A 26,971-nucleotide genomic window follows, 5' to 3' on the forward strand; every position below is an offset into this window, starting at 1 on the left:
TACTGATCGCCGGGCAGAGCACACTGGCACTCGCCAGCAGTACCCCTGTCGTCAGATATAGCTTCAGCATCACGAGAAGACATCTTGCAGAGAAAGAAGAGAACGATTTCGAGAGAATGCTCGATTGAATAAAGGAGTATTCGCCGGAAATCGCCTTAAAGATGAAGAGAAGAAGTGAAAAGTGTGAATTGCAAATAACCCTCTCCCCCTTTATATAGTAATCGCAATTAATGCGGTGAATTTAATGCGGAGGAGAGAGAAATCGAATGTGCAATGAAACTATGACACGTGGCAAAAAGCAAGCTGGCAACAGCTGTTGAAAGGACGTGTGCCAGTAATTTCGCGGCCACGCGCCCGAAAAATCGCGCCCACGCGCCTGAAAAAGCGACTGGAATGACCATGTTCTGTCACGTCACCATAACTTCCTGCACGTCCTGACACAGTCAGAAGAAACCGTCGCACGACGTTTCAGAGGTTTGGACTGTTCTGATCTTTTCACCAACTCTTCGAATTTCAAAATTCAAAATTCGAAAATATTAAAAAGTAAGCGGGAAAATACCCCTTTACCCCTTGGCAAACAAGTAACCGTAAGACGGATGCGGGTACAGTGTAAAGGCAAAACCCTTCACATACCTAGCACCCGCAGGGAATTGAAGCCAAATAAACCTTGGCAAACAAGTAACCGTAAGACGGATGCGGGTACAGTGTAAAGGCAAAACCCTTCACATACCTAGCACCCGCAGGGAATTGAAGCCAAATAAACCTTGGCAAACAAGTAACCGTAAGACGGATGCGGGTACAGTGTAAAAGCAAAACCCTTCACATACCTAGCACCCGCAGGGAATTGAAGCCAAATAAACCTTGGCAAACAAGTAACCGTAAGACGGATGCGGGTACAGTGTAAAGGCAAAACCCTTCACATACCGAGCACCCGCAGAGAATTGAAGCCAAGTACCTCGGCAACCAAGTAACTATAAGACGGCTGCGGGTACAGTGTTCAGGCAAAACCCTTCACATACCTAGCACCCGCAGGGAATTGACGCCAGGAATACCTTGGAAGTAAAGTAACCGTAAGACGAGCGCAAGTACAGTGTTAAGGCAAAACCCTTCACATACCTAGCGCTCCGCTGGGAATTGAAACCAAGAAGGATCTTCTGGGCAATGCTTGCGGAAACGGAAATAACATCCCCGCATAGCGGGAACGTCGAGAACTACGTTGTTTGAAGCTCCAGGATGGAATTGGTGGTCTTAACATAATTGATTACTATGTTCAAAACTACCAAAACCTCATGGAAAATCCATACAACTGGGACTCAATGCTCCTGACTTGCGAGGAGGTTACAGACCTACCCGCATCATACCCAAAGACCAAGCAGGAAACTCGGGCATTTCTGCAAGTGACAAGGACTTCCGCGGAAAGAATCCCCATGGAAAACCTTACAAAACCCTTTTCAAAACCCTTTGCTCAAGTCCAAAAGTTCACCTCACTTTATTAAACACTCATGAGAAGAACATTGGACTGGGGGGACTTGAAGAGGTAGGTCCCAGCAGAGCCCAGTTGGACCCGCAAGACTCACCTTAAACAGGGAAGTCTGCGCAGAGACCAACTGGATCCGCAGAACCAACCATGCTCAGAGACGTGACGTCCTTACGCGCAGTACGCAAGCTGGTCCCGCAGGAAATGCCTCCCAATGGTGAAGGACTCCGCCTGTCCCCGCAGCCTCGGATACAAGCCATTAGGGAAGGCCACCCGCGCAGCATGGCTACACGCACAAGGCACTTAGCTCTCGATCATTCAGTGTCACCTGAAGGAATGAGCCAAGCCGGGAGCAATCCCGCACAGAGGCGGGAGGGGGAATACTCCCGCCCAAATAAGCCAGTCCGTATACTGAAGGATCTTTTACTGTACCTGACGAGGTATGGGCGAAAGATCTGATCAGAGATACGACAGCTCACTGATACAGTATGACGAGCAGCATGCTCCTGTACTGTATCACTATTAGCCGCTGCCTACTCACCAACTACTGTCATACCACGTGCATAGCCGGCAGTTGGTGGAAAGGGAATAGTACGCAGCAGGACTGGTCACTATCAGCCGCTGCCTACCCACCAACTACCAGCAGGGCACGTGCGTAGGCTACTGTTGATGAACAGGAACACTGTAGCAGCCGGCCATACCTCCTTGGAAACCTAACTTCGGCTATAAATACCCCAAATGGTATGATCATCTGAACACATTACACTATCACGTTATCATCATAATATACCTGATATCTGCTCTAGCAATCTCTTAATATACTTTTATATTTAAAGAGCAATCTAGTCTGATTCTCACGCCGGAGGGTGGTCACAAGGAGGAACCCCCCCTTCTCAGTGACGAGCTCACGGTGTCTGTTTTGCAGGTTATCAGAAGAACCATCTTCCAAGGGTCTAACCCCTCGTGGGAAACATCTATCTAACCCCCAGGTTACCAGTAATCTGCCCGGGGTCCGGTTAGTGTTTCTTCAGTTATGGAGTGAAGAGTGAAGATTAGAAGGTAGGTAGGGTTTCTGGGTTTATCAGACAAGGAGATATGAATACGGCGTCGTATTAAGTGTTCTACTTACCAGTATTTACAGGATATTGCTTTCACGATCCAAAAGTTTGTAATTATGCCCAAATGTCACTAATGTTCTATATTTAACGATTAGTTGCGTCACGAGACATATGTAATCATTGATAAACGTCCGTTGGTAATATGATAGAGGTAAATTCCGTTGGTAATTTGTTGACAGGTGAAGTAATCACACACTATATTTCGATGAAGTGTCATCGACGGAATTCTCACACAGACTGTTTTGTCGGTGAAAGTCATATGTTTTGTAGTGGAGTGTTTATTTACAAGGTGTTTTGTTGCGTCGGTGATTTGGCAAAATTCAAGTAAGTGATGCAATATTTCTTCCATTTTTGCGTTTACTATTGGTGATCTCTTTAAGATTCATAAGAGTATTCTAGGTAATGCTACCAAGAAAAAGGTGGCTCAATCGTTAATGATGGTGGCTTGTCAGATCCTTTGGAGCGCTCGAAACAGCTCCCGAGACTCATGACTCATCGTTGAAAAGATTATTTGAGAGATAAAGGCTTTGACATTTCTTTGGATCAAAAGTAGTCAATTAGAGCTAAAGGTCTTGTTTTGAATTGGAAGAATTGAAAAAAACTTGATTTGTAATGTGTTTTGTGGTGCTGTTTTGCTGTTGTGCTCCTCTTGCTAGCTTCTTTTTAGCAAGTTGGTGGCTTTTGAGCTAATGAAATTTATTGTTTGAAAAAAATATGTTTTGTAGTGATCGGATTTCAGGTTTATCGAGTTAGCTGAATCAGGTAAGGTGTAAACAAACCAAACTTTTGTTTATAAAATGATTTATATAACAAAAATAGAAATCTTAATAAAAATCATAAGTTCAACATTTTGTATCTAAATTCGAATTAGTTGCTAATTTGATTCGAAAAATGAACTTGAGCTTCACTTCTATTCGCCCATACTAAAAGTGAAGAACATATGTACACTTAAGTTCAGTTTACAAGTCTTTTGGTGTTCCCAAATGTCAAATTTTAACTGCCAAAAGACATTTTAATGTCATTTTAAACATGGTATTTGGTCAATATAAAATTGCAATTTATCCCACACATAACAAATATATGGATAACACAAGCTTAACCCTGATTGCTATTTTCATCATATTATGTCTACCTTTTATTATATCTCAAGAAGTTGGTGAGTTCTTATATCTCAAAAAAGTGTTTAATCCCTTTAATGATTCATTCTATTATGACATAAACATAATTAAATATAAATTTCGTATATCAACTATTTTTCTTTACTCTTTGTTGCTAAAAAAATAATATTTGTATTCTTAGATTCGTTGATGGTATGTTTGATTAATATTAATATCTTTTGTGTTGATTAATTATGTCTTTTCGGTTATGTCATAAACAATTTTGCGCATCTTTGAAATATTGTACAAATTTTGTTATTTTGTAATTAATTTTAAATTTGTGTTCAAATTTTATAACATTAGTGAACACTCTCGATCTATAAAAGAAGGCTTTGATATATGAATTCTTTAGGGCTTCAAAAAGAGTTGTACATATTCAAGCTACGTTATATATAATTAGTCAAGAGATTCTAATTTTTATTTGTAAATGGACACTTAACTCTCCTTTGACAAAGTTAACATCTTTTTGTTCGATAATAAACGATTAATTGATTCAGTGAGGGTGTTGAGATAATAAACGAAAAGTGATTTGATTAGATAAACCTCTTTTTCAAATGATAAAAAAAAAATACGAGCCTCGTTTTCTGAAAATGATATTTTAGTATATTTATCTTGTATGCGAGTATTAATGCAAATAACATACCCTTGAAACAAAACCCGCTTTTATATTACCTCTATATGTTTCTTTTTACCAAAACTAAACCTATCACCAACACTACCACATCTTGGACGACCACAAACTCCGTCGACTTCTTCCTTAATGTTGTTATATTATCTCTCTACGCCTCTCTTTACCCAAACCACACCACCAACTACAACAAAACCACCCGCAATTTCCGGTAATTGTTGTATCTTACATCAAAAGATCAAAATGGCTCTTTATTTAACATATTTTGTTCGCTAGACCAAAACTGATACAAAAGTTAAATATTTTGGACCAAAAGATTATTAGTGTCAAATCACAAGAATTAAAACAGTCTTTAACTTTATTTATATTGAAAATGACTAAAATACCCTCACATGTCTAACATGTGAGTAGTTCCACATTCAAGGTTCAAAAATCGTTAGTTATAATTAATAAGAGTGTTACAAAAAAATAAAAAAAATATAAAGCATAGAAAACCTAGTTATCGAAAACCTTGGTAACCAAAGAAGTTACTAATATTTTTTTATTTTTTATTTATAAATTTTTAATGAAACTTAAGGGGTAAGGTTGGAAGGGCAAGGGATGGGTGTAAAGCTATAATAAGTCAAAAAGGTCAACATAATAATCTATTTATTCATTCATTTTCCTTAAAATTGCCTAAATCGGAGTATTACCGGAGCACACGTTTCCGGTAAGTCAATAAACCCAATCGTCCGATCTTATAATCAATCAATCAATTCCGTAAGTCGTAAATTCGCATCTCATCGCATCCAAGTCTTTCTTCGCGCTTTGCTGTTCCGATCAATTCACCGTCAAAACCAACCGGAAAACCAGCCGTCATGTTTAAGTTCTGGTAATCCTTTTATTATTTCCTTAAATTCTCACTATTCAATTCAGGGTTTCCGTGTTTACAACGAATTATTAATTTAGGGTTTCTGTGTGAATTATTAATTTAGGGTTTTTGATTAATTGGATAAATTAGATTACAATTTTGGATCTTTATGTTGATTCAGTTATGTTATAATGATAATATTAATGTTAGTTTTACAGCCCTGCAAACAATAGAGTAATAACAGTTGTTAACTTTCAGGGGTTCTCAACAAGAACAAGGTGACCAGAGGGCACAGGAGAGTACTACAAACTCATGGTATCCTCCATCCGTTGTTAGCTCACCGAGTTCATCCCGCCCTGCAACTCCGAATAGTGCCAACTCAAACATCTACGCGCAACGGGTTGGAGAACGGCCTAATGTTTCCCCCACTGAGGCTGCTGGGATTATTGTGTATCTGAAAGATAAAAGGTAAAGACTTTTTTTTAACAGGTTGATATTCTGTAAATATTTTATTTGTTTTTTTTTCATATATTTGATGTTTGCCATGATTAGCTAGTTTGACTAGGATTAAACAGAGTGGGTTTATAAAGCTTTGTGCTAAGGTGTCTCGTTTAGAATCTTCAACTAGGCTTGTAAATGAACCGCACGAACTTGAACAGGGCATGTCGTGTTCATTTGTTTTAACTTTAAGTGAACAAACTATCGGAAATGAACAATTAAGTGATTTAACTGAGCAAGGTTTTCTTGTTTGTGTCGTTTACTGTATGTTTGTTCATTAATAGTATAAACAGACGGTTCACGAACGTAACAGATGAAGTTAACAGAATATAGATGAACGGACACAACAAAGGGACGGACAGTTATAAAACTAAATCAAGTTGCGATATGCCTAAAATTTTTTGATGAATATATAAACGAACAAAGTTCATAATACATAAACTAACGAACACAAATGAATGAACGAGACATGTGTTCATCTTTGTTTGTTTAACTAAATGGACCAAAAGTTTGTTCATGTTTTTTCTTTTAATCAAAAAACAAACGGCTCACTGTACGTTTGGTTTGTTTACCAGCTTGATTTAAATCATCCTTAGTTTACAAAATTTAATGTTCTCTTGTTCAAGCCTGAATGAATATTATATATTTCTAACTTTTAATTGGTTTAATTTGTAAATTTTGCTATGAAAATGTTAAGATGTGCAGTATAAGTTTCTGGAGTATTTTTTTGGTTACAGAACTTGATTTGTAGGAATTTAATAGTTAGGAACTTATTGGTAGCAGTTGAGCCATGTAATATTTATGTATTTGCTTTTTTATTTCAATTATTATAGTGTGTTGAATTGTTTAATAGTTAGGAACTCTTACACTGTCCATGTTGATTTTTATTTGAAACCTTTTGTTAAGTTGTAGTCTTTTGTGATTTTATACTTTTATCATGCATTCACTGTATCTTGCATTATATGATTGGTTTAGTGTTGATGAGCTACGGAAGCTTTTATCAGACCAGAATGCTTATCAACAATTTTTGCTTTCAATTGATCCCGTGAAAAATCTAAACAATGTAAGCTTCAAACTAATTATTCAGACACAAGTTTTTATAATTTTTGTCATATTTATTTTACCTTTAATCGTTTATTGCTTCTTTGTTAATCAGGTAAGAAATGAACTTAGGAATGAAACCGTGCAGCTTGCTAGTAAGTTTTTTTTTGTTCTTCTCTGTTTTCTCTTTCAATTGAGAAAGTTGAATAAGGGAAGTTGAATAAGGGGTAAGAAGGGGAAATGAGATTTTCTAATTATGTTTGTTATGCAGGGGCAAACTTGGAAAAAGAACCTCAAATAACCGAATTGAGGAACCAGGTGATCTCTTCATTTCATGTAGTCAAACTTATAGCAAGTTAGCAACCACCAAATTTACCATCATATATGTGATTTTGTAGCCATAATCTAAAGAAAGTCAAACCTTTTTGTTGACTTGTGATACAGTGCATGATCATAAGAACAAGTGAGTTAGCATCTGCTCAAGAAAAGTTGAATGAACTGACCAAACGAAAGGCTGAAATTCTAAAATCTTACTCTCCTGGTTCCCTGCTTCACAAGTTGCAAGGTAAATATTTTTTTTCAAAAGTCTCAGAACTCCACGTGGTAGGATAAAGTTCTTGTAAGCGAACCGAACAAACACGAACGAAGCATGTTCATGTTTGTTCGTTTAACTTTAATCGAACGCGAATGTAGTTGTTTTTATTATGTTTGTTTGTTAGGAAAATGATCGTGTTTTTGTTTGTGTTTGTGTTCGTTTATGTTCTTTTGTTAACAATATAACTAAATGGTTCATGAATGTAAATGAACACAACATAACTGAACATAGATGAATGAATATAAACAAACGTAATTGAGCAAACAACAAATAAAAGTAACTGTGAACATCATGCTGCTGAGTCTAAAAAGTTAATAGAACTAGACCAAGCTATAATGGGCCTTTTATATTTTTGAATATATATAAACGAATAAACGTAAACTAACGCCCATTAATGAACATATTCGAACAAATGTAAACGAAATAACATATGTACACGAACGTTCGGTGTGTTTATGGACTTACAGAAGTTTTTTGCCATTTGACTCGTTGAGGCAAAGTATGGCCCAAATTGACCTGTTTACCTGTAAATGGTTCGAAGTTAGGTAATAGTTATTTATTAATCGCATGTTTTGTTCAGAGTCAATGAATGAAACGGACGAGGAATCTGAAAGGCTCCACCAGCAGCTTCTTGATAAGGAGATTGATCTTGCAACATTTGTTCAGAAGTATAAGAAGCTGCGTGTGATTTATCATAAACGAGCTTTGACCCACCTTGCAGCAAAGACGTCTTTAGTCGGTTGACTGTTCTTTATTTGAACTGTAACATTTAAACATGAAAAAAAAATATGTCTCTCATTTTTTAAACAAAACTATGAAATAAACAAGTTTTATGTGTATTAATGTAGCTTAGTATGTTTCATGGAAGACCTTTTGTATCTCGTGAGGATTTTTGGTGTCTTATAGATTGGTCATAACAAAAAATTATATATTAGAATTTAGAACATATCCTCTTCATGTTCGTAACAACATGGACAAGGTTTTCTCAATACGTCTTTTTCTGTACTTCCATGTTTGCTATCAATACAAAAATTATAAGCGGATTATTATTATTATTTTTACTATTAATTATAAAATCTTGTATGATGTATATAAAACATGTTGAGAACCTTATAATGACCTAGTTATTTAAGTTTTTTTTGTTTGTTTTTTGAATGGTGAATTTCTTTTGATTCTTGTCGTATTAGACCTCTTATAACATGACTTTGTCTTTGATAATAGACCATTAACCTATTGGTAATACTAAGGTTTAACATCTCAAATGATTAATGGTTTGCATGAGTTAAAAATTCAAATTAGCTAAGAAGATTATGAAAACAGAAGACAGAATTACAAATTTTGTTTTTTAAATATATGTGATTTTTGGATATGATCATTTAAAAAGTTTATTTACGGGCAGTGTTCTTTATATGACAAAATACATTCGCCTTTTGTCTTTTACACTAACTATCATCTAAAAACTCAGTTAAATCCAAACATGTCAAGACTTAACGGGGTTTTTGTTTAACATATTTTATTTAGTTTCTTATTCTAATAATATATTTAATTTGTTTTTTAATTATAAATACTTAAAAGGTATATGTAAAAAGACTTAAATGCCCTAACATGCCAAAGACTTAATGGGGTTTTTGGATGCCGGTTAATCAAAAGGATAAAAGTCAAACAAACATGTCATAATACAAATAAACTTTTTAAAAGACTTGATTCATAAATTGAATATGTTTAAAAGACAAATTGTAATTATCTCAAAACAGAATATGTGTAACTTATTGAACAAAAAATAATATCATCAACATAACTTTATAGCAAAAATAATACCTCAAAGACACGTATACAAATGATACAGTTGTAAACTTGTAATCAACTCTTCAAAGAATTATGAAAATCAAAATACCACCTGCGCGTCCCAAAAATAATTTATTGATCAAAGCAAATAATGACATATTTTAAAGCTGAAACCAAAATATTTGGCTGCAATTGCAAAATCCATGCAATTTTCCTTCTACATTCATACGTGTCACAGACCTGTAAGCATTTTCTAACCTAACATTTCGATTGAGTTTCGTGTATTATGTTATATAATTTCATGAATTTTAATTTTTATATATATATATATCATCCGAAAATTGCATGTTCCTTGTGAGTTGTGAGCATTGCATGTGATCGGTTTATATATGTGTTTATACATAATCAAACTACTATGAAATGAACTATAGAGTCTGATAATCAACTGTCAACATTTTCCCCAATTTGCAAAATGTTATTAATCTGTATACAGAAATAAAAAAAATTAAGGTTACTGTGTTTGGTAAACCTAATTGTTTGCTTATATGAGCTAATATTCTTTCTTGCACATGTCCTATTTGTTTTCATTTTTCTTTATTTATCTACATTCCTAACTTTTCAATTATGTTATGAAAACATGTTATATACCTTATGTAGAAATATATTCGGTTTATGTTAATATGTTGTTATTATGTTATATACTACTTCTCTTTGTTAATATTGGATTTTTACCTAACCATGTTTTTTTCAGTTAGTTCTACACTTGTTTACATCCTTATATCCTGGTGGTTGATGTATGTGTTATCGAAACTTGTTCGTGCTTAAAACCAGGATTTCATTAGCACAATGAAAAACACGCTTCGAGGGTAAGTGTAGAATCATATATTCATATCTTGTAGGTTTGTTAGATCATGTGTTTTAAGTAATTCGGTTTTATTTTTGTATAGTGGCAATGTAAAGAAGCAAAATGATGGTGCGAGGCTTATTATAGCTACAACTGCGGGTATAATCGTTGGATACCTAATTGGAGTTAATTTTCCGTATGTTTCCCTCACCAAGGTAGGATTATTTTCAGTTCTTGGATATTCATGGTGTAAACGAACCGGACGTTCAGGAAGTTGTTCATGAACTCTATTTATTAACGAACGTGAACATGTTCGTTCATGATTGTTTGTGTGTTTAAATTCGTTTACGTTTGTTAGTTGATGTTCATTTGTTTACGTTTTCATAAAAAAATTTGCCCCGTTGCAGTTTCATCTAGTTTTATGAAATTAAAAAATCAACAATTAGTCCATTTTATTAGTTAGTGTTCACTCAGTTATGTTTGTTCGTTCGTTTACATTCGTAAACTGTTAGTTCGCACTATTAACAAACAAACAAACAAACACGAACACGTTCGTTTTCTTAACATACGAACACAAACAAAAACTTTGTCTCGTGTCCTAACGTTTACTCGGTTAAAATGTTAAACGAAGAACACGAACATGGCCTGGTTGTGTTCCCTCAGTTCGTTTGCATCTGCAATTGGTTTGACTTTATGTCTTGCAGATTGACTTATCTTCAAGCATTTACTTATCATCTGATAAAACAAGTAAAGAAAATCAATCAAAGGCTTTTGAACGTAACTTTCCCAAAAATATTGGTTCGGTTCATACACCCATAGCACCTCAGGTATAGTATTTTCTGAACATCAGTTTGATAAAGAATAGATGTTTTGTTTTTATTAATTTTTTTGTGTCTTATTACTGTATGGTTTCAGATTTATGTTCCAACAAATCCACGTGGCGCAGAATCTCTACCTCCAGGAATCATAGTTTCAGAAACGGATTTATATATGCGAAGATTATGGGGAAAACCTAGTGAGGTATGTATTTTGAGATGTTCATTGTGAAGCAATATTTTTCTTTTGGTTAGTCATCCTAAGAAAATGATAAATTTGTGGTTAAAGTACAATAATATAAGCATAGATGATTAATGGTCATTAGGTGGTTGCAAAATGATGGTTAAGTGCAATATTTTAAGCATGAAAGTTACCTCCTAAGCATAGCCCTTGTCCAAATAAGTTTTACATTGATAGGATTTCAGGTCATATGTTAGGAAAAATCTGTTATATTTTTACTCAGTAAGGTGTGCATTGATCGGTTTTGGGCTCAAATCGAACCAAAAACTGAAAATTCAGTTATTGAGTTATTGAAAACATTCGTTATCAGTTTTTTTTTTTTGGTTCGGGACTTCGGGTTCAGTTCGTTGTTTTTTCGTTTTTACTATTTGGGCTTAAAATTTTTGGGCAGGATAAAGAAATTTGGCCCAAAATAATGAATGTGGGCCTAAATTCTTTTTGTTAATTAATGATCAATTGATTATTATTCATTTGGGCTAAGATATTTGGGTTACGTTATTTATTAAATTCTTATAAATTACTTAACATTCAAAATTGAAAATTAAAGTCCATACATTCGGTTTTAATTACATGCAAACCGAAATCAAATTGAGAATTCGGTTTCTATGAAACATAAAAACTAAACTGCCAGTTTTTGTTTAGGTTCAATTAATTTAGTTAAGGATCGTTTTTTTCGGTTTCATGGCCACCCCTTATATCTCACCATAGTGTGTTATTTGATTCTTATAAATGTTTATTGGACCCTATTATATATATATATATACAAATTTTGCAGTTGGGATTGTTTCAGTACACTTTCACCTTGCTGCTGACTTATATATTCAGATAGATGCTGTTGACTTATTTGTGTTTATTTTTCAGGATTTAAAGAATAAACCAAGGTACTTGGTAACTTTCACCGTTGGCTGGGATCAAAGAGACAACATAGATGCAGCAGTTAAAAAGGTTCTTTTTACAACATGGTCACTTTTTATGTTCATTTGATGTTATGGCTTGATGGTAATTTTACCAATTGAAAATACTGAGTAGTAACTTGTAGTCATGATTCTTTTAGTTTTCTGAGGATTTCCAAATCTTGCTTTTCCACTATGATGGTCGAACAACCGAATGGGATCGATACGAGTGGTCAAAGAAGTCAATTCATATCAGTGTGAAGAGACAAACCAAATGGTATGAAATATTGCATGTTTGCCATTTACTCTTTTAAACTTTTAACCTTTATTTTCCTTTTTTTTTCCTCACTTTTCTTATAGGTGGTATGCAAAGAGGTTTTTGCATCCAGATATTGTGGCAGCTTATGATTATATTTTCATTTGGGATGAAGATCTTGGCGTCAAACACTTCAATGGAGACATGTATTGTTATTATTATTTTCATTTTTGGTTTATGAATCATGTGTTATAACGAGCTCTAAGTTGTTTATTTATGGTGTTTTAAGGTATATGAAGTTAGTTAAGAAACATGGTTTGGAGATTTCTCAACCGGGCCTTGAACCCGATAATGGATTAACGTGGCAAATGACAAAGAGAAGAGGTGATAAAGAAGTCCACAAGTAAGTTATCATTTTCATTTCATTTGACCCGTGTGCTTTTGAGGATTCGGGTTATTATTATTATTATTTTATCTATGACGGGTCAAATACTCAAATGTATAGATTTGTAACAATCGCCATTGAAAACAAGTCTAGAAGGTCGAAAGTTGCCAAAATCATTTTAGTCAAAAAGTTGCATTTATGGGCCGGTTTGGGGCTCAAACCGAACCAAACCTGAAAATTTCGGTTTTTTGAGTATTTGAAAATGTTTGGTTTCGACTTTTGGTTTGCATTCCGTAACAGTTTTTCGGCCAACAGGGATACAGAAGAAAAACCAGGATGGTGTAGTGATCCCAATTTACCTCCGTGTGCAGCGTATAGTCTCTCTCTCTCTCTCATATATATATTAATGAAAATGCACCTCACATAGGATTTGTACCGAATTTGCTTCTTTCTTTTTTTTTTCTTCAGATTCGTAGAGATTATGGCTCCTGTGTTTTCTCGGGAAGCTTGGCGGTGTGTGTGGCATTTGATTCAGGTAACTTGTTCAAAACTCCAAACTCTTTTTAAATAAATTTTATGTGTCTTTAATCTAGTTTAGAGATGGCCATTTCAACTAATATACTTTATTAATGGGACAATTTGTGGTAACGGGCCTACTGCATAACATAAAGAAAGCCAGTCTAATGGGTCGAACCGGTTGTGCCCCAAGTGCATTTCCTTAAGTAAAATTAGATTGCTAATGTGATAAATGGCTTTTCTAATCATATGTGTATAATTTTGTGTTTCTTGTGTGCATGGAGAATGATTTGGTGCACGGATGGGGTTTGGATTTTGCTTTCAGAAGATGTGTTAAGGTTCGTTCCCTTTTCCCGCCTTTTCTTAAATAAATTGTAAAAATATCTTTTTTTAGTAGGTTATACAAATATTTATTCATTTGTTCATAGGAAATAACCAACTTATTATGCATTCTAGTTAACATGTCATCTGAAACATAAAGTGTTTTTCCTACAGCCCGCACATGAGAAAATCGGTGTAGTAGATTCACAGTGGATAGTTCATCAAGTCATTCCTTCACTGGTTAGTCAGATAATTAAATTCATCATTATCAAAATGTATAAACGCTTTGGAAGAATAATAATAATAATAATAATAATAATAATAATAATAATAATAATAATAATAATAATAATAATAGGTTGTAACTTAATAATTTGCATATTTGATTTAGGGTCAAGTACCCAATGCGGAACATGGATGGCAAGAGGTAAGTATGAGAAAGTTACATCTTCAAGGTTATGAGGTTTTACTAAAGATTTTGATGTTCATTTTCATAGGTAAACGATAGATGCAAAAGTGAGTGGGCTCTATTTCAAAATCGGCTTGCCAACGCGGATAAAGTTTACCTTAAAGGGGCAGAAGAGGCTAAACCATAACTTGTTTTTTGTTATCATGTTTTCGTTGAAGTAACCCATCGTTTGACACTAAAAAAAAGGTGGTTCAAAGCTCAAATCTTCTCCATATGCAGATGTGTTTTGTAATATATCTATTCATAGGTATTATACGGTGTACAATTTGGCCACGAAAATATTTGAACTCTTAACATGCTCGAAAGACTGCTATTTTGTTAGGCAGGCTCGGTTCAATTATCTAAAAGAGTAACACATATATACATATTACATATGCGTGCTTATTTGTATTAACATATTGATGTTAATTTCTCGCGACGTTAATACTAATGTAGAAGTCGAGGAAACCCACCCCCGCCGTATCCATGTTCCAAACCCGCAGCACGGGTTATATTTTTCTTACTTGAGTTGGGATGTTATATTACTTTGTGCTAATTGAATAACACAAATTCAGGCCTATCTTCCGGCTTCCTTCGTTTGATGTAGCAAAATTGATGTGTTGGTTAATGGGTCAAAATCTCGTCCCATATGGGTCAGTACTCGGATTGTCTTTGGCTCATAAACAAAGCCCTTAGTCCATCGTTCTAAAAGTTATTTATGTGTTTAAAATCATTATAGTAAGTATATTACATTGTAGTTTAATGATGGGTTGCCTATTTGGATTGAATTCACATCTCGGTACACAATGTTAGATTCATGTATCAAAATTATCGTTTTTGATGATCAACATTCTCATGAAATATATATGAAGATCGCAAAGTATACATTGAACCCGAAAATTTTATTAACAAGCTTGGAGTGACCGATTATGGATCTCTTTAGTTTTCACTTTATCTATCATATACCAAGTAAAATAACATAATTATTACATTATGTCTTCATTACAATTTTACAAATTATTTATGTCACATTCATAGCGCTGTATCTTATCTTTTTAGTTGAATTAAAAAATGATCAAATAGGAAAGCCACTTGAAGAAACACTAACCGAACCCCGGGCAGATTACTGGTAACCTGGGGGTTACATAGATGTTTCCCACGAGGGGTTAGACCCTTGGAAGATGGTTCTTCTGATAACCTGCAAAACAGACACCGTGAGCTCGTCACTGAGAAGGGGGGGGTTCCTCCTTGTGACCACCCTCCGGCGTGAGAATCAGACTAGATTGCTCTTAAAATATAAAAGTATATTAAGAGATTGCTAGAGCAGATATCAGGTATAATATGATGATAATGTGATAAGATATGATAAGATGATAAGATGAGATGGTCATACCATTTGTGGTATTTATAGCCGAAGGTAGGTTTCCAAGGAGGTATGGCCGGCTGCAACAGTGTTCCTGTTCCACCAACAGTAGCCTACGCACGTGTCCTGCTGGTAGTTGGTGGGTAGGTAGCGGCTGATAGCGACCAGGCCTGCTGTATACTATTCCTTTTCCACCAACTAGCGGCTACGCACGTGGTATGGCAGTAGTTGGTGAGTAGGCAGCGGCTAATAGTGACATACAGTGCAGGAGCATGCTGCTCGCCATACTGTTGTCAATAAGCTGTCGTATCTTTAGTCAGATCTTTTTCCCATACCTCGTCAGGTACAGTACAGAAGATCTTCCCGTATCGTACGGACTGGCTTATTTGGGCGGGAGTATTCCCCCTCCCGCCCTTGTGCGGGATTGTTCCCGGCTTCGCTCATTCCTTCAGGTGACACTGAGTGATTGAGAGCTAAGTGCCTTGTGCGTGTAGCCTTGCTGCGCGGGTGGCCTTCCCTGATGGCTTGTATCCGAGGCTGCGGGGACAGGCGGAGTCCTTCACCATCGGGAGGCATTTCCTGCGGGACCAGCTTGCGTACTGCGCGTAAGGACGTCTCGTCTCTGAGCATGGCTGGTCCTGCGGATCCAGTTGGTTTCTGCGCAGACGTCCCTCTTCAAGGTGAGTCTTGCGGGTCCAACTGGGCTCTGCTGGGACCTACCTCTTCACCACTCAAAATGAAATAGAATTCGTCAACAGTCAACTATTTGAACCTTTATTAGTCAACGTCAACACGCTTTGAAACTTTCTTCTCAATGTTTTCATTTTTCACACAAAAATCTAAAAAACAAAAATATGCAAAAAATCATCAAAACAAAAAAACTCATCATTTCAGTCTCAAAATCGGCAAAACTGCAATCGAAGTTACATATTAATCCGTTTAAAGTATCAAAATTGATCAACAATAGGCATCATAACCAAAGTATATAGAATAATAATAATAATAAGAACAATAATTTACTAGCAATTAACTCGTAGGCAAAATTTTGGATCAATCAACCAATAATCAATCGATTAGTCTTCAAATCCGATCTGCTTCCACACGGCGTTCCGTACACGGCTCAGATCTCTTCCTTTCAACGTCCTTCCAATTCCTTCATGTACCGAAAACGACGCGTTCCTCCCACGCGCCAAATACTCATGCGGCGGAATCACGGCATCAAACTCATCATCTTCATCATCATCATCATCGCTACCGTAGGTACGATTATTATTATTATTATTCCTGAGCTCCTGTTTGAGAATAATTGACCAGTCAGGTACATCCACCGGCAACGACATCGCCGCCGATCGCCGTACTTCTCTTCGGTTACTCTTCGACGGTACGGATTTGTTCGAGATCGGAGAAACCGCTAGGGTTTTGTGATATTCCGGCGATGACGTCACGTTCCAGATGTCGAGTTCGTTGAATTCGAAGGCTAAGTTTGTTGCTGCTGTTGTTGTTGTGTGGAGTTTGTTTTGATCGGAGAAGTAGCGGTGGTGGTGGTTGTAAGTCATCGGTGCTGCCATTGAAATTGGCCGGAATGAGGATGGAGAATTAGGTGTGATTTAGATGTGTTATTATGTGTGAGTCCTTTTGGTTGATTATTATTTATAGAGGTGTTTGAATATTGATTGATCAAGTGTGTTGTCTTTTACCTTGAAACTTATTGTTTTTTGTCTGTATATGGGTCTCAATTGTTTTTAGGTGTGATGTAATAATTGAGAAATGAAATTATGAGAGTGTAGAGATAAGATCATAATAATTGAAGAAAAATCAAACTATGAGCGTACACAGATAGATTAAGTTATACTTGCTTGCCATCTAAGTAATATCTTTTCGTAATCCCGTTGTGTTATGTATTAAATCATCTTACTTTTTAATTTGAAGATCCTCGTTGCTCCACTCTGGCCAGACTATGCTGTCTTAACCGGACACATGTTGACTTTAGCATTTCTTCGAAAAATCATGTTGCCACTTGACAGTAGTTGTGATACTACAAGAGCATAGCTAGTGTAAAATTCGGTAGGACGAAAACTTGTGTGGGCTAATAATCACATATGTGGTTATAAGTTTTCAATGTTTCATCAAAGCTATTATTAAGTAGAGTTGAGTTTTCACAAAAACTATCTAATTAAAGGTCGTGCAGTATTCAACATAACATCAACATTTTTCACCAATCATATATATATTCCACTTGTCAATATGTTTGTTTTAATCTTTCTTAAGAAATCATTGAGCATACCTTAAAGTTATTAACAAAATTGACTTTCGTTTTAGATATACACATTCCGTGAAGAGTTGATAATTGCAATTTGCAAAGCACAACACGCAAATTTGGTTATGTTATTGTTACCCAAAGGCTGTAGAAAAATATAAGGGGCTGTGTGACCAGACTTTCTTCATAAATGTGATTCCGGTGGTGTGTATGCACATCAATAATGATAAATTATGATACAAACAGAACTAGTTGTCTATTTCAGTTAGTTGGGAGGTAATTTAATCTCCTGTATTGCAATTTATTGCAAGATAAGGTTTATGTTGAAGCTATAAATCTAATAACATGGGGACTTAATCGGTAAGATGACTCTTCAGTGTGTGGTTGTCATCCTTACACGAGTTGTAGTTTACGCTGTATTTGTGAGTTTTCGGAGCATTTGAATGCAAGTAAACACATTAGTTTCATATGTACATTATGTGTGTAAAAGATGCTTCGTGTGACTTCAAGGGAACATTGTGTAATAGTAAGACTTTTATCATAAAGGTTGAGATTAAAGTTTACAAGGTGCATGCATAAGTGGAATAAACCATTTCAATTGCTTCGATTTTAATCGATATATGAACACTCAGAATGCAAACCAAACATAGAATTTCATTTTAATATTAAAGACAAAATTCGATTTCAAAATAAAAAGTTGTCGTGTTGTTAACTTTCGGCAAGAAACAGGGGAATTATGAGAGTTTGTTTGGATGCGAAGGAAGGATTACTGTTGGCTGATGACGGGTCCATGGAAAGGACACGTGTCTTGTCAATGAGGTAAGCATTCACGTGAAGTGGAGCCCTTGATTCCTCCATGACAACTTTTCTTTTCTTTTTGGCACTTTCCTCCCGTAACGCGACACTCGGGATAATATTATTATTTTTATAATACTTAAATAGTTGATAATAAAACGGTCATATTTATAAGTTGATGCAATCATGCAATACAGTTGATCGTTACACCCAAACATGTTTGAATTGTAGTATTTAAATAAGCAATAGACATATATCATATAATACACACGTAAAATGCTTATATAATTGATCGGTTTAATAGTTAAAACAAACAAAGTTATATTATCGATCAACGCTTATTTCATTGATTACCTATATCTTGTCCGGATATGACAACATAAGGGCATTTTATTACCTCACATGTATTGTTGGGACTTGACTGCTTTACGCTCTTGCAATCAAAGACAAATATGACAACATTATCAATAAAAAAAACTATCCATAGAGATACATTTAAAGACATAACATCAAAAACACAAGGTAACTCGTGTGATCAGTGGCGAAGCTTGGACTCGAGCGTTGGGGAGCTGAACTCAAAATGAATTTAAAAAAATCATAAACGAGGGGACGACTCAAATTTTTGGCCGAAAACGGGTAAATTTAAACTATGTATAAAACTTTCGAATGAAAAAACGGATATATTTACACTACTGCGAAAAAAATATGGAGTTTTCGGGCGAAAACGAGTAAGTTTACACTACATATTAAATTTTCGGGCGAAAAAACGGATATATTTACACTACTGTGAAATAAAATAGGGAGGTCGGGCTCAAAATTTCGGGCGAAAACGAGTAAGTTTACACTACGTATTAAATTTTCGGGCGAAAAAACGGATACATTTACACTACCGCGAAAAAAAATATGGAGGTCGGGCTCAAATTTTCGGACGAAAACGAAGTTTACATTAAATATTAAATTTGCGGGCGAAAACGAAAACATTTACACTACTGCGAAAAAACCAGGGGGAGCCCGGGTCACCCTTAGCCCTAATGAAACTTCGCCATTGCGTGTGATGCGTGCTAAACCCACTGTCTTCCTATTTTAGAAGGCACAAGTTTTTGAATATGAGTATCCCTGCAACTTAATCATCAAAACACATATAGGTACAAAATCATTTAAACATTATTATACGTAGAGGTCGTAATATATGTGAAGAGGTATGTACCCGCCTCAACACGGAGCAAGGCGGGTCAACCCACAAGATATAGACAACAGGCTAGACAATCAAGACATTACGAAGGCACAAAGCCAGAACCTATGCGCATGGCGCATACCACACATGCTCAGGCATCATATGCCCAGGCACCACATATGCTCAGGCATCATATGCCCAGGCACCACATATGCTCAGGCATCATATGCCCAGGCACCACATATGCTCAGGCATCATATGCCCAGGCATCACATATGCTCACGCATATCACATATGCGCGCGGCGCGAAAGCGCACGGCGCATATCACATCTGCGCATGAAACATCTGCGCGTGAGAATAAAGAGAAGACCTCGCGCATCCTCAGGATTGGCGCATATCACACATGCACATAATCAACCTCGTCCTTATCCAAATCAGGATTAGGGCAACCTTGATTGTGCACGTCAGACAACCTTCCAGAAGGTATCTTTCTAAGGAATAAGAATATGCTGATGCTGACAGCTGCCAAATGAAAGGTCGACAACTCAGCATGACACATGTGCTACCACGTGATTACAACCAATGAGAAAGCGCCAGGTGTCCCAGAGGACACGTGGCGCAGAGCAATTGGAGGAGGCCAACAAGGCTGAGCCCAATCAGTGGAAACCCTAGCACTATAAATACAGCATCAACTCCACAAGGAGAGGGGAGATTCATTCACATTGATATCACATTCAATCATATTCAATTACATTCAATCACAGACAGTTACAGCCAGTAACACAATCACATAGAGTATTCAGCTACTAAGCAATACTCTCCAGATTTCCTTACTCTGATATTATTATCTTCTCCCACAAAATACTTATTCTCACACCGGAGGGTTACCCAAAAGAGGACCCCTCTGTCCCTTTCTGAGGGGCAAGTTGACGGTGCTGTTCATTTTGTAGGTGGAAGAACCCAGATCCAAGAGAAACCATCGGTGAAATAGTCTAATCATACCCGAGGAAAGTAGATCGTCTACCAGTGAGTCGATCCACGTTTCTTCATTGGCGCTAGAGAATCATGAATATACTTACGCAGTCAGGTTGGACTTCAAGAGCACCAACAATGAGGCTGACTATGAAGCCCTGCTGTCTGGCCTGCGCATCGCGCACAAATTCGGGGTTAAAAAGCTAGAGGCCCATGTTGATTCATACTTGGTAGCAGCACAGGTCAATGGCCTTTATGATGCCAAGGAGAACACCATGCCTCTATATCTAGAGCAGGCGAAAAAGCTCATCGAGCAATTTGACAGCTTCAGAATCATTCATATTCCGCGCAGTGAAAACAAATCTGCAGACGCGCTGAGTAAGATGGCATCAACCAGTTTTGATCACTTTGGCAAAGATGTCAGGGTAGAAGTAATGAGCAACCCGTCGGTGGTAGCGAAGTCTGTCCTGGTAACTCATACAACCCCTTCATCATGGATAACTCCAATAATGGAATTCTTGAAGGAGGGAAAGGTACCAGATGATCGCGCGCAAGCGAGGAAGATAAGACACAAGGCGCAGAACTATGAACTGCTTGATAGTACATTATATCGACGCTCTTATCTTGGGCCGCTCATGAAATGCCTAGATGCTGAGGAAGCAAGCTATGTGATCAGAGAGATACATGAAGGAATCTGTGGAATACATGCTGGCCCGCGCATGGTGGTTGCCAAGGCAATGAGCGCAGGTTACTATTGGCCTGGCATGTACTTGGACGCTCTAAAAGAGATCCAAAAATGCAAAGCATGTCAGAGCTATGCGCCAAACACCATGCGGCCAAAGAACAACTTGATTCCGGTGACCTCCGCATGGCCTTTCCACAAATGGGCAATCGACATTGTGGGTCCCCTACCGCAAGCGCCTGGGCGAGTAAAATTTTTGGTAGTGGCAGTAGACTATTTCACAAAATGGGTTGAAGCCAAGCCACTAGCAAAAATAACAGCCGAAGCGATGAAGCAGTTTATCTGGAGCCACATCATATGCCGTTTTGGCTTGCCCATGGAAATTGTGAGCGACAATGGCAAGCAATTCACTGACAAGAAGATATCCAGCTGGCTCAAGGAATTGCGCATCAACCAAATTTTCACTTCAGTTTATCACCCTCAGGGGAATGGACAAGTGGAACGCGCGAACCAAAGCTTGTTAAATGGGCTGAATAAAAGGTTGGAGGGAGAATCCCATTCTTGGGTCGAAGAGCTACCTAATGTCCTGTGGGCACACAGGACATTAAGCAAAACCAGCAATGGCGAATCCCCCTTCAGCCTAACCTATGGAACAGAGGCAATGATTCCAGCGGAAATTGGATGCCCATCCCATAGAGTGCTCATGATGAGCAAGATTGATAACGCGCGCGAACGAAGGTTGGATCTCAACTTACTTGAAGGGCGCAGAGAGGCAGCTATTATCAGTGAAGCCAAGTACAAGAAAAAACTGGAAAAATATTACAACCAGCGTGTGAAAGAATGCCACTTCAAGAAAAATGATTTTGTCCTTCGAAATAATGAAGCTAGCCGCGCGATACCCCCGGGAAAAATGTCCCCCAACTGGGAGGGACCTTATCAAATCTCAGAAGAATTGGGGAAATGCGCATATGCTTTAAAAGATTTGAATGGAAAGAAAATCCTGCGCGCATGGAATGCAGCACAGCTTAGAAAATGTTTCATGTAAAAAAATATCAAGTTTGTAATCAAGGCCTTTTAAGCCATTATGAATAATGATACGCGCTATCTTCTCTTAATGTGGATTCTATTACCTTTTGCATACATGTTTCACACTTCCCTTTATTATTTTTGAACAATATGACAACATTGTATTGACATCAAAACGAAATAAAAACGAAGTAAAACATACATGCGCGAGCTTCAAGCTCAAACGCGTTAAAGAGTCTTAACTCTAAAACGTCAGGGCCTTAGCCCAATAATGTGAGCCTTAGCTCAAATCACTCACAACATCCAACCTACATACTGCGCACCCTGACCATAAAAATACCTAAACACAACTAAGGCAAAGCAAATGCCAAAACATAGTTGTTAAGGTCTCAGGTCGAGGTCGCGCATGAAAAGGTAATGGATATCTGAGTAACACATATTGACACGTAAAGGCTAAAAATTTCATAATTCCATGCGCGAAAACGAAGCGCAAAAGAGGAATAATGAAAACGCCAAGGCGCGTGTCAACATAATCAAGATATGGAAATATCACTTACAATATGACAAGGATTAAGTATAATAAATTCCTTACAACCTTGTTCTTATTCCAACGTGCAAGCATATCTTATATTTAACAAGCAAACATGCGATATAAACAGATGAATGGTAATGCGCAAGATGCGAAGAAGGGAAAAACAGAATTTCATTCAGAAGCATTGAAATTTACAAGTTTACAAGATGAGATACAAATTACAAATAAAAATAAAAACATGAAGGGCTTCTCAAGTCTCCACGTTGACATCAGCCTCTTCATGATCCTCATCCTCGCCCTCAGCATCTGGCGCAGCCTGCTCCTCTTCATCTCCAAACTGACCATAGTCAAGTTCTTCATCTTGAATGGAGTCTTCTACCATGACAGTGTCAGGAGCGGATCCTTTGGCCACGCCAGAGCCGCTAACAACGCCAGCTTTCGCCGCGCCATCGTCGCCGCCAGCCCCTTCGCACTCGTCAAGTAATTTCTTTAGCGCGCCGAGGTCGGGCTGGTCAGCAAGCGATGATATCTGCAAATCATAAGCAAAAAATATGAGTACAAAAAGACTTAGAAAATAAGTCAAGGTAATCTCATTAAGGTTAAAATACCTGCGCAAGGATGGGAATGGGAGTGTTCATATACTTCTCCCCCATCGCGGCCATTTCCGCGCAGGCAGCGTTGCTCTGATAAGGGTACTCGGATGGGTTCTTCTTTAACATGCCATATTCGTAACCATCCGTGAACCCTTCAGCTCGGCCCACCACGTGCGCGGCAGCGTTGCAATCCATCACCAGGGCCTGAAACTCGCCTGAGTATTTCATCGCGTAAGCGCAATGAGTCATGCCCTGTGAGATCAGCCAGTGGCGATCCTGCGCGAGGCCAGCAACAGACGTCTCGAGGGCAGGAACCTGAGAGTTTAATAACTCAACAGTTTCCTTAGTCTTTGTTAGCTCCTCTTTATCGGACGCTGCTGCCGCCAAGATTTCGTCTTTTTCAACCCGCGCAGCATCAAGTGCTTCCTGGCTAGACGCTGCCGTCGCCTGGGCTTCGTCTTTATCGGCCTGCGCGGCCGCCAGCTCCCTCTTCAGGCGCGCAACCTCACTCTCCAGTGATGATTTTTCAGTTATAGACTGGACAAGAGCTTGGTCACGCGCCTCCGCCTCAAGCTCCAACTCGCGCGCTCGGCGCGAGTACTTGGCCGCGTCCGCCTCCGCCGCCTGCAGCTTCTCACGCGCAGCCTGAAGCTCATGACCGCGCTTCACAAAGGCGCTGTTGGCGCTGGCTCTGTTCTCACTGAGCTCGGCTTGGAGCTTCTCAGCTCTCTCGCGAGCATCAGAAAGATGCCAAGCAGACACCTTAGCCTCATGCTTGGCTTCCGCAAGAGCATCACGTACTTTTACGTAATCAGAGCGAAGCTCTTGGGAGGCAGCAAAGAAGGCCGACCCAGCAGACATATGGTCGTTGAGCAGGTCGTCGCGAGCGCGGTCCTCCTGGAACCTCCTTTCAGTTGGAGGCACAGCATGAGCCCAGAATTCCGCACACACACCCATGGACTGAAAGGTGCTGTCTTCAGTTATATTCCATCTCGGGCGGTAAATGTGGTCGGATTCCTGCAAAAGCAAAGTAATTATCTAAGTTATCAAAACACTAAGATGGAAGTAAGTGCAGCGGAACAAAAATTAACCTATACCTGCGGGGATGAAGCAGAAAAGTCATCGCCAGCCCTACGAGAAGGCTCCGCCGCGAAACCTCGTGGCGCTACAGGGCTGGCGCGGGCGCCCGCGGAGTCTTCAACTTCAAACTCCTCACCCTCCTCTGAAATAGGCCTCTTCTCCTGCGACCTAGAATCAAAATCGGTCTCGCGGGGAGGGCTGTGCGCATGAGGAGGTGAGGGAGGTCTCGACGCCGCCAAGTCGGCGCGCAAAACGGCCTCCTGCTCCTTAGTAATGCCGATGAGGGGAGATTCATCGCTTGCAGGAGCAGGAGCAGAGCCAACGGCGCTGGGAACGGCGCCAGGAGTGCCGCCAGAAGCTTGTGCACCAGCTACGGCTTCTATGAAAAAATCAACAACAACAAATGGTTCAGGACTTGATCTAAAAGAGTCAGAAAATAAGAGCGCAATACGTACCTTGGCGCAACTCCGTTCGCGCAGCAAACATCGCCATGAAGTCCATTCTACCCTTCTTTGAGGGTAAAACGGGGGACTTCGAAGCGACCTCCGGCGCAGCCTCGGCATCTTGTTGCACTGTCGCCGGCAATACAAACATTTGAGTAAGACAAGATTCATTAGTAATCCTATAAGGATCGCGCTCATAGAACCATAAAGGATAAGCAAAGTTTACCTGTCGCGGGCGTTTCCGCCGCGCGAAGGGAAGAGGTAGTGGCACCATGCCTCAGGTGGACAGGAGGTCTGCCCACTTTTATAGGCAGGGAAGACAAGGAAACCGTGGTGGTAAACTCTTGGGTTTTCCCAAATCCCCCCGCCTAAGTAGGAGGGTCCTGAACAACAGGGGCAACATCTTTTTTCTGTTTCTTACTGGCCCCTGCGCCAGTTTTCCCCTTAGCTTTACGCTTTAGTTGGGGCGCCTCCTCCTCCTCCTCCTCTTCCGCGAGCTCCAGCTCGTAGTTCTCCAGCGCATCTACAATACATGCAACAGAAGTGTTAGCAAAATTTGGTATTATAAAGGAAAATGCATAAGTGCAAAGGCTTACCAGGCGCATCGCTGTCGAAGACAAATCCCAGATCAACAGGGATGAACATGTCATCAAAGCGATCCGGGAAACCAACCTCCCCAGCGCCAAGCGCGACGGAGCCACCCTCCATGTGCTCATCATACGCAGCATGGATATACTCCTTGGTGACTGCACAAAACAAGTCAAATGAGTTCAGCAAAAAGAATCATATTCGCGCAGAAATAAACCTATGAGATAAAACTTACATAATCCGTCGACTTGGATAACGGGCTCAAGCGCGCTGTCCGCCCACCTCTTGCTCATACCAACCCCCACCAGCGCCTCCTCACAAATGTTCTTGGCGGGGGATGGTTCAGCGGTCAGCTTATTAACCCAGGCGCCAGTTGGGTTCTTAAGGACACCCACATCCGCAGGCGCAGAAGAAATCGCGCGCATGGTCATGCGGATGGGGATCACACCAGCCCTTATGTAAAAGAACCTCTCAGACCAGTCATGAAGGCTCTTGAATGAAACAGTGGAGCACCTCACCTTCTGACTGCGAGGAATAAAAGAGAACCAATTGTCTTGGATCTTGGGCTTGTAAAAAAACTGAAAGCGCCGAGGAGTGGGCTCCTCGCGCTGGGATTTGCACATGAACTCAAAGTGAGTCATGCGCACAAGTCCAAACGGATGGACTTGGGATATATGAATCCCATAAAACTGAAGCAGTGCACCCACAAACCTTGTCATCGGGAGACGAAGGTTGCAGTGGGTGAAAAAATGGCTATATAGGGATATATAGCCGGTAGGCGGGTTCGCCGCCGTTTGCCCGGCCCCAGGCAACATGCAGCCAAACAGGGTGGGAAAACCCTGAGAGGCGATAATGCTGTCAAGATCAGCCTGCCTCAATTTGCAGGGGATTTCATTCCACCTCTTCACCGCCTTGGTCCTCCTTACCTCCTCCGATGAGCCCTCAGCAGCCTTCTTCCCCTTGCCGGTCTTCTTCAATGTAGACATTACTAACGATTTTCTACGGCAATGGATGGAGGAGATTGTATTGTCTGAACTATCAGACATACAACTGTAAAATCAAAAAAGGGAAACTTCTGAAGAACAGATAGCTGGAAGCAGAACAAGGGTAATCATAAGACAAAGAAAAAAAAAGCTCAGAAGAATAAACAAGAAGATGAAGGATAAAAAACTCTAAGGGCTGGCTTTTATAGGCCCAGGAGAGAGAAATTTGGGTGCTGAACGGACTTCACACGCCCCCACTCGCAGGTCTTGGCCAATGCGAGCGCGACACGTGTCCCTGACACTGTGTGAGGGGACATGAAAGAAAACTATACGGCTGCTGCCAGAGTTCACGCGCCACCACTCGCAGGAACTGACCAACGTGAGCGCGACACGTGTCCCTGACAACATGTGAGGGGACACGAAAGGCAACTGTAGCACCTCGAGCACACGAAATGTCTGACACGTCTCCATCACTGACCCACGTCAGCAACCATCACGTACATAGACGATTCGTTTTCAACCAAAAGGATAGAATTTCGCGCAATAACGAGTAGTAAGAAGAAAAAGACAACACCCCTACCAAAAGAGCAAACTATTTAGTCTAACATCTATCT

The 26,971-nt window shown here is 39.1% G+C and overlaps 3 protein-coding genes across 3 annotated transcripts; 2 read left to right on the top strand and 1 right to left on the bottom strand.

Moving 5' to 3' along the window:
• Nucleotides 1-5,144: 5,144 nt before the first annotated feature.
• Nucleotides 5,145-8,262, top strand: LOC143565892 (vacuolar protein-sorting-associated protein 37 homolog 1-like). Its single transcript, XM_077052729.1, has 7 exons — nt 5,145-5,251; nt 5,489-5,698; nt 6,704-6,791; nt 6,885-6,924; nt 7,041-7,087; nt 7,214-7,334; nt 7,945-8,262. The coding sequence occupies exons 1-7, from the start codon at nt 5,238-5,240 to the stop codon at nt 8,106-8,108; spliced, it is 684 nt and encodes a 227-aa protein (XP_076908844.1). The 5' UTR covers nt 5,145-5,237; the 3' UTR covers nt 8,109-8,262.
• A 2,596-nt stretch (nt 8,263-10,858) lies between these two features.
• LOC143565901 (uncharacterized) lies at nt 10,859-14,016 on the top strand. Its single transcript, XM_077052735.1, has 12 exons — nt 10,859-10,867; nt 10,909-11,013; nt 11,911-11,994; nt 12,104-12,219; nt 12,303-12,404; nt 12,488-12,601; nt 12,899-12,955; nt 13,052-13,118; nt 13,384-13,437; nt 13,595-13,660; nt 13,812-13,847; nt 13,918-14,016. Exons 1-12 carry the CDS (start codon nt 10,859-10,861, stop codon nt 14,014-14,016), a joined length of 909 nt encoding a protein of 302 aa, XP_076908850.1.
• A 2,288-nt stretch (nt 14,017-16,304) lies between these two features.
• LOC143565902 (protein S40-4-like) lies at nt 16,305-16,799 on the bottom strand. The gene has a single exon (XM_077052736.1). The coding sequence runs from the start codon at nt 16,797-16,799 to the stop codon at nt 16,305-16,307; it is 495 nt and encodes a 164-aa protein (XP_076908851.1).
• Nucleotides 16,800-26,971: the final 10,172 nt, after the last annotated feature.

This window comes from Bidens hawaiensis, unplaced genomic scaffold, assembly GCF_021521415.1.
Source record: "Bidens hawaiensis isolate Kalapana, Puna unplaced genomic scaffold, B.hawaiensis_p1.1 tig00022579_1, whole genome shotgun sequence".
Taxonomy (NCBI): Eukaryota; Viridiplantae; Streptophyta; class Magnoliopsida; order Asterales; family Asteraceae; genus Bidens; species Bidens hawaiensis.

Bases quoted from the DNA above. Each gene is read 5' to 3' on its own strand.
- LOC143565901 (XM_077052735.1), top strand. The intron at 12,220-12,302 runs GTATGAAATATT...CTTTTCTTATAG, and splicing joins GTGAAGAGACAAACCAAATG to GTGGTATGCAAAGAGGTTTT. The intron at 13,661-13,811 runs GTTAGTCAGATA...TATTTGATTTAG, and splicing joins ATCAAGTCATTCCTTCACTG to GGTCAAGTACCCAATGCGGA.
- LOC143565902 (XM_077052736.1), bottom strand. From the start codon at position 16,799: ATGGCAGCACCGATGACTTACAACCACCACCACCGCTACTTCTCCGAT.
- LOC143565892 (XM_077052729.1), top strand. The intron at 5,699-6,703 runs GTAAAGACTTTT...TGATTGGTTTAG, and splicing joins GTGTATCTGAAAGATAAAAG to TGTTGATGAGCTACGGAAGC. The intron at 7,088-7,213 runs GTGATCTCTTCA...CTTGTGATACAG, and splicing joins TAACCGAATTGAGGAACCAG to TGCATGATCATAAGAACAAG.